Source organism: Plectropomus leopardus, chromosome 13 (assembly GCF_026936395.1).
Source record: "Plectropomus leopardus strain MGB_pleo_1.0 chromosome 13, ASM2693639v1, whole genome shotgun sequence".
Taxonomy (NCBI): domain Eukaryota; kingdom Metazoa; phylum Chordata; class Actinopteri; order Perciformes; family Serranidae; genus Plectropomus; species Plectropomus leopardus.
In genome coordinates this window covers 10,485,831-10,501,563 of record NC_142188.1, presented here as the reverse complement: position 1 = coordinate 10,501,563, position 15,733 = coordinate 10,485,831, and the positions used below count along the sequence as shown (strand labels likewise).

General features: G+C 39.4%; 1 protein-coding gene and 1 long non-coding RNA gene across 3 annotated transcripts in view; one reads left to right on the top strand and one right to left on the bottom strand.

Moving 5' to 3' along the window:
• The window catches only part of sdccag8 (SHH signaling and ciliogenesis regulator sdccag8), a 59,718-nt gene that overhangs the window by 1,643 nt on the left and 42,342 nt on the right, over positions 1-15,733 (bottom strand). For both annotated transcript variants that reach the window (XM_088086958.1, XM_042502236.2), the window contains exon 17: positions 218-344. In XM_088086958.1, coding sequence (XP_087943084.1) covers positions 218-344 — 127 coding nt within the window. The remainder of the gene's footprint in view (positions 1-217; positions 345-15,733) is intronic.
• LOC148187670 (uncharacterized) lies at positions 341-2,337 on the top strand. The gene is made up of 3 exons (XR_015778570.1): positions 341-1,781; positions 1,931-1,988; positions 2,111-2,337. It is a non-coding gene; the product is annotated as an uncharacterized LOC148187670 (long non-coding RNA).

Genomic DNA, 15,733 nt, shown 5'->3' with positions numbered 1-15,733 from the left:
ATGACTCAGAGCAGAATATAGACAGCATGTTTTCCTGAACCAGACAGAATCATGAGTCATGACGGGACAAACGTCTTCTTACTGATTTTGTTTTAGTAAACTGACAACTATAACGTGCACCTGGAGAGAAGAGACCCCATCGCAAATTCATTTAGAAACACAACAGTGAGTCACACACACAGCAGAGTGTGTGAGACGTGTGTGTGTGTGTGTTTACCTCCATGTGTAGGCTCTGCATCTCCTCGGTGAGTGTGTTTCTCTCCTGCATCAGCTGGTTCTGTTTGGCCAGCAGCTCACACACCTGCTGGGCGCTGCTCTGACAGTGACGGTCCAACTGCTGCAGCCTGCAACACACACACACAAAAACACACACAATATTGACTTAAAGTGTGTGAGAGGAACGTACCCTCCTGGCTGATATAAAACCAAATGTTGTAAATATTGAAAGAGAGCTGGATCCACAAAGAGCTTTTATAAATATCACTGGACTTTGTGTTGATCAAGTAATCAACGCTGTTTACATGAATCTGACAGCGGTGTACGTTTTATAATCAGTGCAGACAAGGAGGTGATCAGGAGCTGAACTGATTTTTACCTGTTTGAGGACAACTTCACCTGATTTATCAGCCAAAATGATACACCACTCAACTTTACGTGCCTTAATTTGTTCTGCAATATCACAATATGTATCGAAACTATGAATCTGCAGCCAAATTATATTTTGTCTCCTTGTCTCCAGAATTTTCATTTACTGAATACTGAATACTGAACAGTCCAGTTTTCGACAGACGTCACTGCAGATACTGAGCTAAAGGGAACGTCAAAAACACACAAACTGTCTGGAGGTTTGGTTCAGTGGGTAAATCAGGTGGTTTGTGAGCCTGAAGTTGTTGGTTCAAGTCTCATCTGGGACAGTTGACATTTGACTTTTATGGCATAAATAAAATATTGGCTGATGTATCTATCAGTCATAGATGACGTACCTTGCAACAAACACTTAAAACATTTTTAAAAAAAACCCACACAATTGTCTATTGCGCTAGTTTATATTAGTCACACAGAGTGGAGAGAACAACATTACTTTTACAGCAGCTGCCATCAGCCCACCATCACTAACAGTTAGACAATGGGTGATATCAAAGTAAGACAGTAAGGCTGAGGCACCAGGCCCCCAAAAAACTAAATCGGCCCCTGATATAAACGGAAGCAATGGAGAGCAGCTGGATAAGAGATGAGTGATGTGTTGTCGTATTTAAAAAGACTCCCATCTAAAGTCTGACTTTTGAATCACTGATCTTATCAACGTGTTTTTAAAGTCATGTAAAGTGGAGAATTTGAGTTTTCCACTGATGTCAGATTTGCCCCTTTAAAACGTTCAGACGCTCCGCAGTGAACGTGGTTACATCATCAATTCATGCGCATTGATTGGCCAGAGAAACCACGTTGTTCCGTCCACTGAGCCAATCAGCGAGGGCTGTGAAGGCTTTGTCCCACCTCCTGTGTCCCGATTGGATGACGCTTCAGCGTCCATGTTTTTCCCGGAAATTTGAACACACGGAGGAAAAACGAGACGAAGCACGAGCGTTTGTTTACGTGGAAACATACCCAAAAAACAGCATATTAGCAAAACAGAGCTCAGCAAAAAGCGAGACCAAGATGTGAAGATGACGGTGAACAGCTGAAGAGACGCTGCAGCTGATCCTCGTCACAAACAGCTGATGCAGCAGCAGGAGGAGGACAGGCAGGACACAGACCAGTTTGGAGACATTAGCTGATGTTTGGTGAGTGACTTAATTTTTACGGTGTACTTAAAGTGAATCTCTTTGAACGACTGTCGGGTGAATTAAATGTGCGCCACACTGACGATGCCTGCTGCTCAGCCCGGATATATTTGTTCACCAAAGTGACTGATGTGTTTTGTATTTTATAGGAAACTGCGGCGTCTCCAAAACTGAGCGAAACGACAGGCGCTGTGAGCCGCTGCAAGGGTAAGATTTAAAGAAAACAGCTGAATGCACTGTGCTGAATGGGATCAGTATGTGTATCGACCAACATATCTATGCAGTATTAACACCACAGCGTAGTACTGATTGTACTTTTGTGTTTTCAGCTGCTGGAAGCGAGGAGAGCTGTCTCTGCCGAGGAAGAAAAGGATGTTTGGAGAGGGATCACATCAGACATAACATTAGATGAGGAACACACCGCAGAAGGCTGCGTTTTGGGCCACCCTGAGACAGACCGGCACCGACTGCAAACGACCCCGAAGCAACAAAGAGACATTTCAAGCATCTCATGAAATAAAAAAACAATAATAAATAAAGCTTCATATTTTCAGTATTTTCCTGGCAAATCTTTTTCTCAATGAACTGATATTGTGACAGGTGTCTTCAGTAACTGAATAATAATATTAATAATAATAAATAATAAATTTACATTATATTATTATTATATGAATAATTATATATATATATATATATATATATATATATATATATATATATAGAGAGAGAGAGAGAGAGAGAGAGATAACCATTATTAGAAATTAGATAATAATATAATACGTATAACAATAATATATTACTATTATGTTAATATTAATGGGAGGGGCAAACCACCAGTGACCAATGAGAGAGGGATATTCTGTCCAATCACAGGTGATTTTCAGCTCGCCCGCCCTGACCCCCATATATGGGCATTTTTGGTCCATAGTCGGACTTTTCCTGCTCTGGTCGAAAAGTTGACAGATATATGAGTTAGGCCGATAATCAACAACGCTCAAAACAGGTCAAAATCAGTATCGGCAGCGACGTCTGTCTAAAATCGACAGATATATGAGTTGGCCGATAATTAATTAAGTTATTGATAGGAAAAATTCAGTATATGAAAATTAAAGAGAAAAGGAGACAATTTTGTCATAAACAAACAAAATATCATACACTTTAATATTATTATTATTATTATTTAATATTATTAATTAAAATTAAAACATGTCAGTACTCTCATGAATAAAGTATGTTATCACATCACAGTTTCAAAATTACTTTTTATTTTACTTTGTCATTTCTTTACCAATATTCCTTGATTTCAACATGCATTTGCAGATACTAACTATCATTCTCTACCTTCACTCAGTGTCCTGCGGTACAACTTCACTTTTTGTAACTTGACTAACCTTCTCAACTTCCTGTCTCTTGACTGTCCTTCCTGTCTCACAATCCAACTGCCTGTAACTTGACTGACTTTCCTGTCTCTTAAACTTTTTGTCTCTCCCCCAGCTTCTTGTCTCTTGACTGTTCTTCCTGTCTGTTGTCCCAACTTCATGTGTTCAGACTTCAAAAGTCATCTGTTTCCAGCGGGATTTGATCCCACGACCATTGGTTTACTGGTCACCTGCCATCCCCACTGAGCCAAACTTCCAGACAAGGTATACAATTTCGATGTTCCCTTTACGTCAGTATCAGCTGCGACATTCAACGAAAACTTGATTGATATATCAGTCAGGCAGAGATAATTCAATATTCAGTATATGAAAGTGCAGGAGACAATTGTGTGTTTTTTAGCTGTTTTAAATGTTTGTTGCAAGATAAGACACTGATGAGTTATATCAGAAAAGCAGACAAATATATCAGCTGATATTGTGTTCAGTCAAATGTCACCTGTCTGAAGTAAGATTTGAACCAGTAACCTCAGGCTCACTAACCACCTGAGTTACCCACTGAGCCAAACCTCCAGACACTCACTGTGATTTCGACGTTCCCTTTAGCTCAGTACCAGCAGGGACCTTTGTCGAAAACTCAATTGATATATGACTCAGGCTGATTATCCACTAAGTTCTTGGCAGAGAAAATTCAATATTCAGTCTATGAAAATTCAGGAGACAAGGAGACATTTGTGTGTTTTTTAACTTTTAAAAGTTTGATGCAAGGTACGTCATTGATGACTTATGTCAGCAGAGCAGACTGATGCATCAGCCGACATTTTATTCACGCGACGAAAATCAAATGTCACCTGCCCCAGGTAAGACTTGAACCAGCGACCTCAGACACACTAACCACCTGATTTACCCACTGAGCCAAACCTCCAGACACTTTGTGTTTTTGACGTTCCCTTTATCTCAGTAACAGCAGTGACATCCGTCAAGAACTGGGCTGATATATGAGTCAGGCCGATAATCAACTAAGTCCTCGACAGAGATAATTCAATATTCAGTACATGAAAGTTCAGGAGACAGTTGTGTGTTTTTTAACTGTTTTAAATGTTTATTGCAAGATACGACAAAGATGACTTATATCAGCAGAGCAGAAAAATATATCAACCAATATTTTATTTATACCATATCAGTCAAATGTCACCTATCCCAGATAAGACTTGAACCAACAACCTCAGGTATTCGAACTGCCTGGTTTACCCACTGAGCCAAACCTCTAGATGATTTATGAGTTTTCGACATTCCCTTTACTTCAGTACCAGCAGGGACATTTGTCAAAAACTCAACTGATATATGACTCAGGATGATAATTAAGTAAGTTCTTGGCAGGGAAAATTCAGTGTTCAGTACATAAAAATTCAGGAGAGTTGTCTTAATTAAATAGCAGGTTAACAGTCTGGTGAGAAAGTTGTGTTGTAGTTATGAAACAAAGTGTTCATCATTACTGGGACGTCCCAATTAGTGTGTCCCCTTTGACACAGCCGCTGCTGCAGACAATGAACTCTTTCACTTCACACTGGGAGTAGACACTGCATGTGTGCATGTGTGCATGTGTGCATGTGTGCGTGTGTGTGTGTGTGTGTGTGTGTGTGTGTGTGCCTGTGTGCATGTTTGTGATAGAAGTGGTGTTTTTCAGCTGGGGTTTTTGGGGGTGCGGGTATATGAATAGTGTGTGTTATGATTGTTTTTGGGATGGAGGTGGACTGTCTGTCAAGATATTTCCCACCAGCAGCTCATTACTTCATCCCTTCATTCAGCCCTTCATCCCCTCCTCTAGTATTTGTTCACACACACACACACACACACACACACACACACACACACACACACACACACACACACACACACACACACACACACACACACACACACACACACACACACACACACACACACAAAGGACCTCCACTTTGACCTGCAACACACTGGTGCCAGGTGTACATATTTTTTGTACTTACAAGTAAAAATACAGCTTTCTAAAATACTCTGTTACAAGTCTTACATTTAAGATCTCACTTAAATAAAAGTATAAATGTATAAAGTATTACAGTAAAAGTTCTTGCTGTCTTGCTTTCAGGGAGTTTTATTATTTTATATTGCATTTTATCAGAATAGTATTACTGATACTTTAACACACACAGTTTTGAAAGGGTTAAGAGCAGGTCCTTCTTTCTATCAGATAGTGAAGCGTTTGACCTCTTTAGGCCTCAAAAAATATTAAAATGAATCCACATCACTCAGAGCCTGCATGAAGACATAAAGCACCATAAGCCCACAAACTTTGAAAGCCACGTGTATTTACATGAGTCATTAATCTTTCACTTTGTCCGTCACTGTTTCAGCAGGTTCAGAAGGCGACAAGTGAAGCGGGAGTGATGCGTGTGATAAAGATGAAGAAGAGGATGAAGAGACTTGTGTCTCGGGGCAGAGAGAGACAGAGAGAGGTAGCTGGGGGGCAGACAGATGCCCCTGCCCTGCTGGTCATGTTGGCAGTGAAAAAGCTGCCTCCGTGTGACAGACGGGGAAGGCGAACATCCCAACTCTCCTCCAAAATCTGCTCCCTGCTCCCCCTCACACTGTCCTCACTCTGCCCTCCGCTGTCTTCTGTCCCACTGCAGGGTTTAATCCTGCTCCTGCCTGTCTCTCTTTGTCATGAGCTCCTCTCCATCAAACAACTTTCCCAGCATCCTTTTACATCAGTCCTCAGCAGCCACGGCGCCCTCCTCCAGCCGCTGCCTTCTCCTCCCTCCCTCCCGCGGCCTGCTGGGCGCTTAATCTCAGACCTGGAGGCTGTGTCCAGTCCTGGAGGCCGAGGGCGCTGACTCCCATCCCCGCCTGGTGTTCCTACAGCCGGCTGCCAAGCTGTCCTGACCAGCTACCCCCCTCCCTCCTCCTACTCTCCCTCCTACGCTGTCACCCAGCACGACACAGCAGGGTATCGCCACGTCACACAGCAACACACACACACACACACACACACACAAGATACAGACACAAACGATGTGCCGCACACACACTGCAGAGGGCCTAAAGGTCAGAAACAGAGCCTGTTGTTCTGATGCTGTAAATGTTTGATGAGGGAAGTGTTGAGAGCGTGTCGACGGAAGGCCTTCAGCTCCACACCACCAAACTAATCTGAGTCATGCTGAGAAAATGCCGTCCTCGGCTATATATCTTCTTGTTTTTGAAGCGATCGGTGCATCTACATATACTGAGATCAGAGGTTGTCTTTGGATGACTCTTTTGAAGACTTGCTCTGAAATCTACTCTAGATTTGTAAAACAGGAGATGTTGTAACGCGACATTATTCGTCACTATTAAGGTTTTTTATTATTATTCTGGAGAACATACTATACTATGACGTGTTTTCATGATTTTTGGACGACATACTGTACTATGATGTGTTTTCATGATTTTGGCCGACATACGATACTATGACTTTTTTCATGATTTTGGACAACATACTGTACTATGATATTTTTTTTATGATTTTGAACGACATACTTTGGTGTTTTGTCAACATTTTGGATGACAAACTATACAATGACCATTTTTCAAGATTTTGGATGACATACTATACTGTGATGTTTTTTCATGATTTTGGATGAGATACTATACTAGATTTTGGATGTCATAGTACAGCATGTTGACGCAGTTTATAGTATAGCATGTCAAAAAATAGTCCAAAAAAGTCAATACTGAAAGTGTTTTAAAGCCAACGTATAGTTTGTTGAAAATACTATAAATACTATAGCATGCTGAATAATGGTCAAAAAAGTGATCCCTCCAAATCCTACAAAATTCATAGTACAGCATGTTGAGGTAGTTTATAGTATAGCATGTTGTTAGTGTATATTTTTTTATGATTATGTGTCATTTGATTACCTTTTTACAATTATTTTATATCTCTCTATCTACCTTGTGAATTTTTACCTACTTACTGTAAAATCTATAGCCTTGCAAGTTATGTTATGGGTTATAATAGAAATGGAGAATCTTTGTAATTACTTTGAAAAAAAGAAAAAAAGGGGGAAATGTTAGTATGTATTTTTTTTATGATTATGTATCTTTTGAATACCTTTTACAATTATTTTATATCTCTGTATCTTCCTCATGTGAACTTTTAGCTACTTATGGTAAAATCTTTGGTCTTGCAAGTTATGTTGGACATATGGCAATAATTGTAAAGGGATCAGACCTCAAGCCATACCCACTCAGGTCTGGCGCCTCGATGTCTACAACAATATTTTCAGGAGATATCCCTATGAACGTATTTGTGACTTATTGAAGACTGATGGGCACCACTTGTGGAATCAGTTGGAAGCACATATATACCATGGTTTCAGACTTGTTCCTTTGTCAGACAGCAACTTGCATGATACTTTGTTTCTGTACTGACCCGAGTGCTCTTATTAAACGTTTCCTGATTGAAGCATCAACTTGTGTCTCCCTTCTTGAAAAAAAAAAAAAAAAACCCAAAAAAAACGCTGAAAACCACATAAAATAGCATGCCGAGACACCCCATAGCATAGGATGATGCATATAGCATATTGAAAAAATGACAGAAAATGCCATACTATAGTATGGTGAAAAATGTCAAAATATGACATGTCTAAAAAACAGCTGAGAACCACATAAACCACATAAAATAGCATGCAGAGACATGCCATAGCATAGGATGTTACAAAAACGGCCAAAAACACCATAGCATACCATGTCGAAAAAAGGACAGAAAATGCCATACTATAGTATGGTGAAAAATGTCAAAATATGACATGTCCAAAAAACAGCTGCAAAACACCTAAAACAACATAAAATAGTATGCAGAGACACGCCATAGCATAGGATGTTGCAAAAACAGCCAAAAACACCATAAAATAGAAAGTCGAAAAAAGGACCGAAAATGCCATACTATAGTATGGCAAAAAATATCAAAATATGACATTACTTAAAACAGATGAAAACCAAATAAAACCACATCAAATAGCATGCCCAAACACACCATAGCATAGGATGTTGCAAAAACAGCCAAAAAACCCCATAAAATACCATGTCAGAAAAAGGACCGAAAATGCCATACTATAGTATGGCAAAAAATGTCAAAATATGACATGTCCAAAAAACAGCTGCAAAACACCTAAAACAACATAAAATAGTATGCAGAGACACACCATAGCATAGGATGTTGCAAAAACAGCCAAAAACACCATAAAATAGAAAGTCGAAAAAAGGACCGAAAATGCCATACTATAGTATGGCGAAAAATATCAAAATATGACATGTCCAAAAAACAGCTGAAAACCACATCAAACAACATTCCCAAACACGCCATAGCATAGGATGTTGCAAAAACAGCCAAAAAAACCCATAAAATACCATGTCAGAAAAAGGACTGAAAATGCCATACTATAGTATGGCAAAAAATGTCAAAATATGACATGTCCAAAAAACAGCTGCAAAACACCTAAAACAACATAAAATAGTATGCAGAGACACGCCATAGCATAGGATGTTGCAAAAACAGCCAAAAAACCCCATAAAATACCATGTCAGAAAAAGGACCGAAAATACCATACAAAAGTATGACAAAAAATGTCAAAATATGACATGTCCAAAAAACAGCTGCAAAACACCTAAAACAACATAAAATAGTATGCAGAGACACGCCATAGCATAGGATGTTGCAAAAACAGCCAAAAAACCCCATTAAATACCATGTCAGAAAAAGGACCGAAAATGCCATACTATAGTATGGCAAAAAATGTCAAAATATGACATGTCCAAAAAACAGCTGAAAACCACATCAAACAACATTCCCAAACACGCCATAGCATAGGATGTTGCAAAAACAGCCAAAAAACCCCATAAAATACCATGTCAGAAAAAGGACCGAAAATGCCATACTATAGTATGGCAAAAAATGTCAAAATATGACATGTCCAAAAAACAGCTGCAAAACACCTAAAACAACATAAAATAGTATGCAGAGACACGCCATAGCATAGGATGTTGCAAAAACAGCCAAAAACACCATAAAATAGAAAGTCGAAAAAAGGACCGAAAATGCCATACTATAGTATGGCGAAAAATATCAAAATATGACATGTCCAAAAAACAGCTGAAAACCACATCAAACAACATTCCCAAACACGCCATAGCATAGGATGTTGCAAAAACAGCCAAAAAACCCCATAAAATACCATGTCAGAAAAAGGACCGAAAATGCCATACTATAGTATGGCAAAAAATGTCAAAATATGACATGTCCAAAAAACAGCTGCAAAACACCTAAAACAACATAAAATAGTATGCAGAGACACGCCATAGCATAGGATGTTGCAAAAACAGCCAAAAACACCATAAAATAGAAAGTCGAAAAAAGGACCGAAAATGCCATACTATAGTATGGCGAAAAATATCAAAATATGACATGTCCAAAAAACAGCTGAAAACCACATCAAACAACATTCCCAAACACGCCATAGCATAGGATGTTGCAAAAACAGCCAAAAAAACCCATAAAATACCATGTCAGAAAAAGGACCGAAAATGCCATACTATAGTATGGCAAAAAATGTCAAAATATGACATGTCCAAAAAACAGCTGCAAAACACCTAAAACAACATAAAATAGTATGCAGAGACACGCCATAGCATAGGATGTTGCAAAAACAGCCAAAAAACCCCATAAAATACCATGTCAGAAAAAGGACCGAAAATGCCATACTATAGTATGGCAAAAAATGTCAAAATATGACATGTCCAAAAACAGCTGCAAAACACCTAAAACAACATAAAATAGTATGCAGAGACACGCCATAGCATAGGATGTTGCAAAAACAGCCAAAAACACCATAAAATAGAAAGTCGAAAAAAGGACCGAAAATGCCATACTATAGTATGGCGAAAAATATCAAAATATGACATTACTTAAAACAGATGAAAACCAAATAAAACCACATCAAATAGCATGCCCAAACACACCATAGCATAGGATGTTGCAAAAATAGCCAAAAAACCCCATAAAATACCATGTCAGAAAAAGGACCGAAAATGCCATACTATAGTATGGCAAAAAATGTCAAAATATGACATGTCCAAAAAACAGCTGCAAAACACCTAAAACAACATAAAATAGTATGCAGAGACACGCCATAGCATAGGATGTTGCAAAAACAGCCAAAAACACCATAAAATAGAAAGTCGAAAAAAGGACCGAAAATGCCATACTATAGTATGGCGAAAAATATCAAAATATGACATTACTTAAAACAGATGAAAACCAAATAAAACCACATCAAATAGCATGCCCAAACACACCATAGCATAGGATGTTGCAAAAATAGCCAAAAAACCCCATAAAATACCATGTCAGAAAAGGATGAAAATGCCATACTATAGTATGGCAAAAATGTCAAAATATGACATGTCCAAAAAACAGCTGCAAAACACCTAAAACAACATAAAATAGTATGCAGAGACACGCCATAGCATAGGATGTTGCAAAAACAGCCAAAAACACCATAAAATAGAAAGTCGAAAAAAGGACCGAAAATGCCATACTATAGTATGGCGAAAAATATCAAAATATGACATGTCCAAAAAACAGCTGAAAACCACATCAAACAACATTCCCAAACACGCCATAGCATAGGATGTTGCAAAAACAGCCAAAAAACCCCATAAAATACCATGTCAGAAAAAGGACCGAAAATGCCATACTATAGTATGGCAAAAAATGTCAAAATATGACATGTCCAAAAAACAGCTGCAAAACACCTAAAACAACATAAAATAGTATGCAGAGACACGCCATAGCATAGGATGTTGCAAAAACAGCCAAAAAACCCCATAAAATACCATGTCAGAAAAAGGACCGAAAATGCCATACTATAGTATGGCAAAAAATGTCAAAATATGACATGTCCAAAAAACAGCTGCAAAACACCTAAAACAACATAAAATAGTATGCAGAGACACGCCATAGCATAGGATGTTGCAAAAACAGCCAAAAAACCCCATAAAATACCATGTCAGAAAAAGGACCGAAAATGCCATACTATAGTATGGCAAAAAATGTCAAAATATGACATGTCCAAAAAACAGCTGCAAAACACCTAAAACAACATAAAATAGTATGCAGAGACACGCCATAGCATAGGATGTTGCAAAAACAGCCAAAAACACCATAAAATAGAAAGTCGAAAAAAGGACCGAAAATGCCATACTATAGTATGGCGAAAAATATCAAAATATGACATTACTTAAAACAGATGAAAACCAAATAAAACCACATCAAATAGCATGCCCAAACACACCATAGCATAGGATGTTGCAAAAACAGCCAAAAAACCCCATAAAATACCATGTCAGAAAAAGGACCGAAAATGCCATACTATAGTATGGCAAAAAATGTCAAAATATGACATGTCCAAAAAACAGCTGCAAAACACCTAAAACAACATAAAATAGTATGCAGAGACACGCCATAGCATAGGATGTTGCAAAAACAGCCAAAAACACCATAAAATAGAAAGTCGAAAAAAGGACCGAAAATGCCATACTATAGTATGGCGAAAAATATCAAAATATGACATGTCCAAAAAACAGCTGAAAACCACATCAAACAACATTCCCAAACACGCCATAGCATAGGATGTTGCAAAAACAGCCAAAAAAACCCATAAAATACCATGTCAGAAAAAGGACCGAAAATGCCATACTATAGTATGGCAAAAAATGTCAAAATATGACATGTCCAAAAAACAGCTGCAAAACACCTAAAACAACATAAAATAGTATGCAGAGACACGCCATAGCATAGGATGTTGCAAAAACAGCCAAAAAACCCCATAAAATACCATGTCAGAAAAAGGACCGAAAATGCCATACTATAGTATGGCAAAAAATGTCAAAATATGACATGTCCAAAAAACAGCTGAAAACCACATCAAACAACATTCCCAAACACGCCATAGCATAGGATGTTGCAAAAACAGCCAAAAAACCCCATAAAATACCATGTCAGAAAAAGGACCGAAAATGCCATACTATAGTATGGCAAAAAATGTCAAAATATGACATGTCCAAAAAACAGCTGCAAAACACCTAAAACAACATAAAATAGTGTGCAGAGACACGCCATAGCATAGGATGTTGCAAAAACAGCCAAAAACACCATAAAATAGAAAGTCGAAAAAAGGACCGAAAATGCCATACTATAGTATGGCGAAAAATATCAAAATATGACATGTCCAAAAAACAGCTAAAAACCACATCAAATAGCATGCCGAGACACCCAACAGCATAGGATGTCGCAAAAACAGCCAAAAACACCATAGTATTGCATGTTGAAAAAAAGCCAGAAAAGGCTATACTATAGTATGGAGAAAAATATCAAAATATGACATTAATTAAAACAGATGAAAACCAAATAAAACCACATCAAATAGCATGCCCAAACACACCATAGCATAGGATGTTGCAAAAACAGCCAAAAAACCCCATAAAATACCATGTCAGAAAAAGGACCGAAAATGCCATACTATAGTATGGCAAAAAATGTCAAAATATGACATGTCCAAAAAACAGCTGCAAAACACCTAAAACAACATAAAATAGTATGCAGAGACACGCCATAGCATAGGATGTTGCAAAAACAGCCAAAAACACCATAAAATAGAAAGTCGAAAAAAGGACCGAAAATGCCATACTATATAGTATGGCGAAAAATGTCAAAATATGACATGTCCAAAAAACAGCTGAAAACCACATCAAACAACATTCCCAAAAACTACTTTTGATACTTTAAGTATATTATGTTGCTAGTAGTTTTGTACTCTTACTTAAGTAAAGTGTTGAATGAAGTAAAATATCCAAAATATTATTATCAAGGAGAAACTGTACAAACACTGCAGTCTTGCACACGTAGCAGTGGGACAGTGAGGGAGCTGAACGGGCAGCCGGTGAATCAGTCAGTCAGGTCGTGAACTGAGATGTTTAAAGCGGCTGCAGGTTGTAAGCTGGAGGTTTATGTAATGCAGTAAGCAAAGCTTTAACCCCTGGCACAAACATCAACAACCCCATATACACCCAGTTTGTCTGGCTAGAGTACCGCCAACCTCTGGCCTTCTCACATTGACAGACACACACACACACACAAGCACACACACACACACACCCTCTCTAATCCACCCCTTCTCTCACCTTGTACACCCGTCTCAGAGGGGGGGATGTGTGTGTATATGAATGTGTGTGTGTGTGATTAAGGCAGTGCTCCTTCCAGCAGCTAAAGCAGCAAATCCAATAACTGGCCTCTATCGACTGGCACACTCATTAATTAGGGCTTAATACGGCTTAATGCTCGGGCACTGCCCTACACTAACCCCCACACACACACTGCACGCTGGCTCGCCTCTGCCCGCTGCCTGGAACTGCTGAGGAAGGAAGGAAGCTTGGATGGATTCATAGATGGACGAGACGGATAAATGGATGTTTTAGGTGAAGAGGATCTGCAGGCGGTGAGAAATGAGGGCTGACAGGGACGAAGGGGGCGAAGGGACGAAGAAACAAAGAGGCGGAGAGCTCCAGCTCCAGCCGTCACCTCCCTGCCGCCTGCTGCTGGCCTGGCTGACTGGAGAGTTATAGCAGCGGGGGTTAAAGGAGGAGAGCCTCCCCCACTGACCTGGTGAAAGGACACCACCTGCTGGATCCCACGCCTTACTGACACACAAACATTGAAATCAGCCCCCCAAAAATACCTGCTTCTAGAGCGGTTGGGTAGTAAGCGTGCATTTTGCTCTCCAACAGACATAATAAAAGCAAGTTTTGCTGAGAGGCAGTTTGCAGTAATTTCCCCAGACAGCCCGATAATCAAACTCTGCTCACAATCTGCACCTCGAACCGCCGCGCTCTCTATTGACTGCTGCTACTAAGGAGATTAATTACAACACAGACACAGTTACCTCTCTGTGGTATACATCAGTCGTAGCCCACAGCTAGTGTCTAAACTCAGTTGTGTGTGTTTGTCTGTGTTTGCATATTTATTTACAGGTGGGAGCATATGTCCTAAAGGCACGGTCCAAAGGGAAAGTGCTAACGTCATGTTAGAGAAACGCGGAGACGGTAATAGAAAAAAAGGATCTGGAGGCAGCGTTCAGGTCTGTCGTTCAGCAACTCCGTATGAATGTGTGTGGTTTTATTACTAAACAAATCAGCGAGTGGAGAGCGTGTCACTTGAAGAAAATATTTATTGGACAGTGCATACATTATAAAAACGACTTGAAAACAAGCCACGGAGTAAACTAACGTCTCACTGCATATTCTGTGTGCATCTCCAGAAATAACCACTCAGCATACATTACATGCACTGAGGGACATTGTAAGTTGAAATGTGGGGATTTTTTTCTTCTTTATTTGCCTAAAAATAATGAGTGTGAAGATAAAAGTTGGCTAAAATTAAACAGGAAATTTAAACTGCTCTCCTGTATGTGAACAAACATGAAAAATTAGAGAAATGAAATAGAACTCAAGTGTAAAAATCAACTATAGCCCTAAAAGATAAAAATCTCAACCTCAACACATTTAACTCACTGAACTTGCATGCACGTCGGTGTGTGTGTGTGTGTGTGTGTGTGTGTGTGTGTGTGAGTGTGTGTGTGTGTGTGTCGCAGGCAGGGGGCCTAGGGGGTGAAGAATGCAGGCAGACGGCCTTGGCTTGCCTGGTTACAACAACACTGCCAGGGGCATGAAGGCTGCAGCTGCCACACACACACACACACACACACACACACACACACACACACACACACACACACACACACACACACACACACACACACACACACACACACACACACACACACACACACACACACACACACACACACAAAACCATATTTCGCCCAATCCCAGGCCCACCATCACCACCCTCACACCCCAGTGCTCTAGCTAAATCTTGGCGAGCGCACAACTGCTCTCAAGAATGTGTGTGTGCATGTGTGTGTGCCCGAAGGCCTTGCCCCTCTCCCCTCCACCAACCTGTCATGCCAGTTGTTGCTCTTGCTAACACGCACGTTTGACATGGCAACATGATTGGTGACACTGTGTGTTTTGATCAGGATGAGACCGACACATGTTCCCTCACTGATACTCGATTTTCTTTTCTTGTGCTGTCTGTTCTTTTATTAGTTGCTTGTCATTTCCAAACGTGACTCAGTCAAACATGTACTTTTACTTTGTAACATGTTGGCATCATGTTTTAAAAGTCATATTTCTGTGACTCTTCTTTCGCAGGTTAAGTGTGAATAGACTTAAGATACAACACACACGAGCTCAGTATCTGCACGTCTGAAGACACAGGTAACAGTTATTTTATATTTGATAATAACTGTCTTGTGCTACACAGCTTTGTATTAAATTGGCCGTTTAATAATCATTTCCAAAGCTAAATCCAGCTATTTTGGGTTTTTTTTAATATGTATTTTCATTGAGAATATTTTTCTCTTAAGATGCAGATCTAAGATT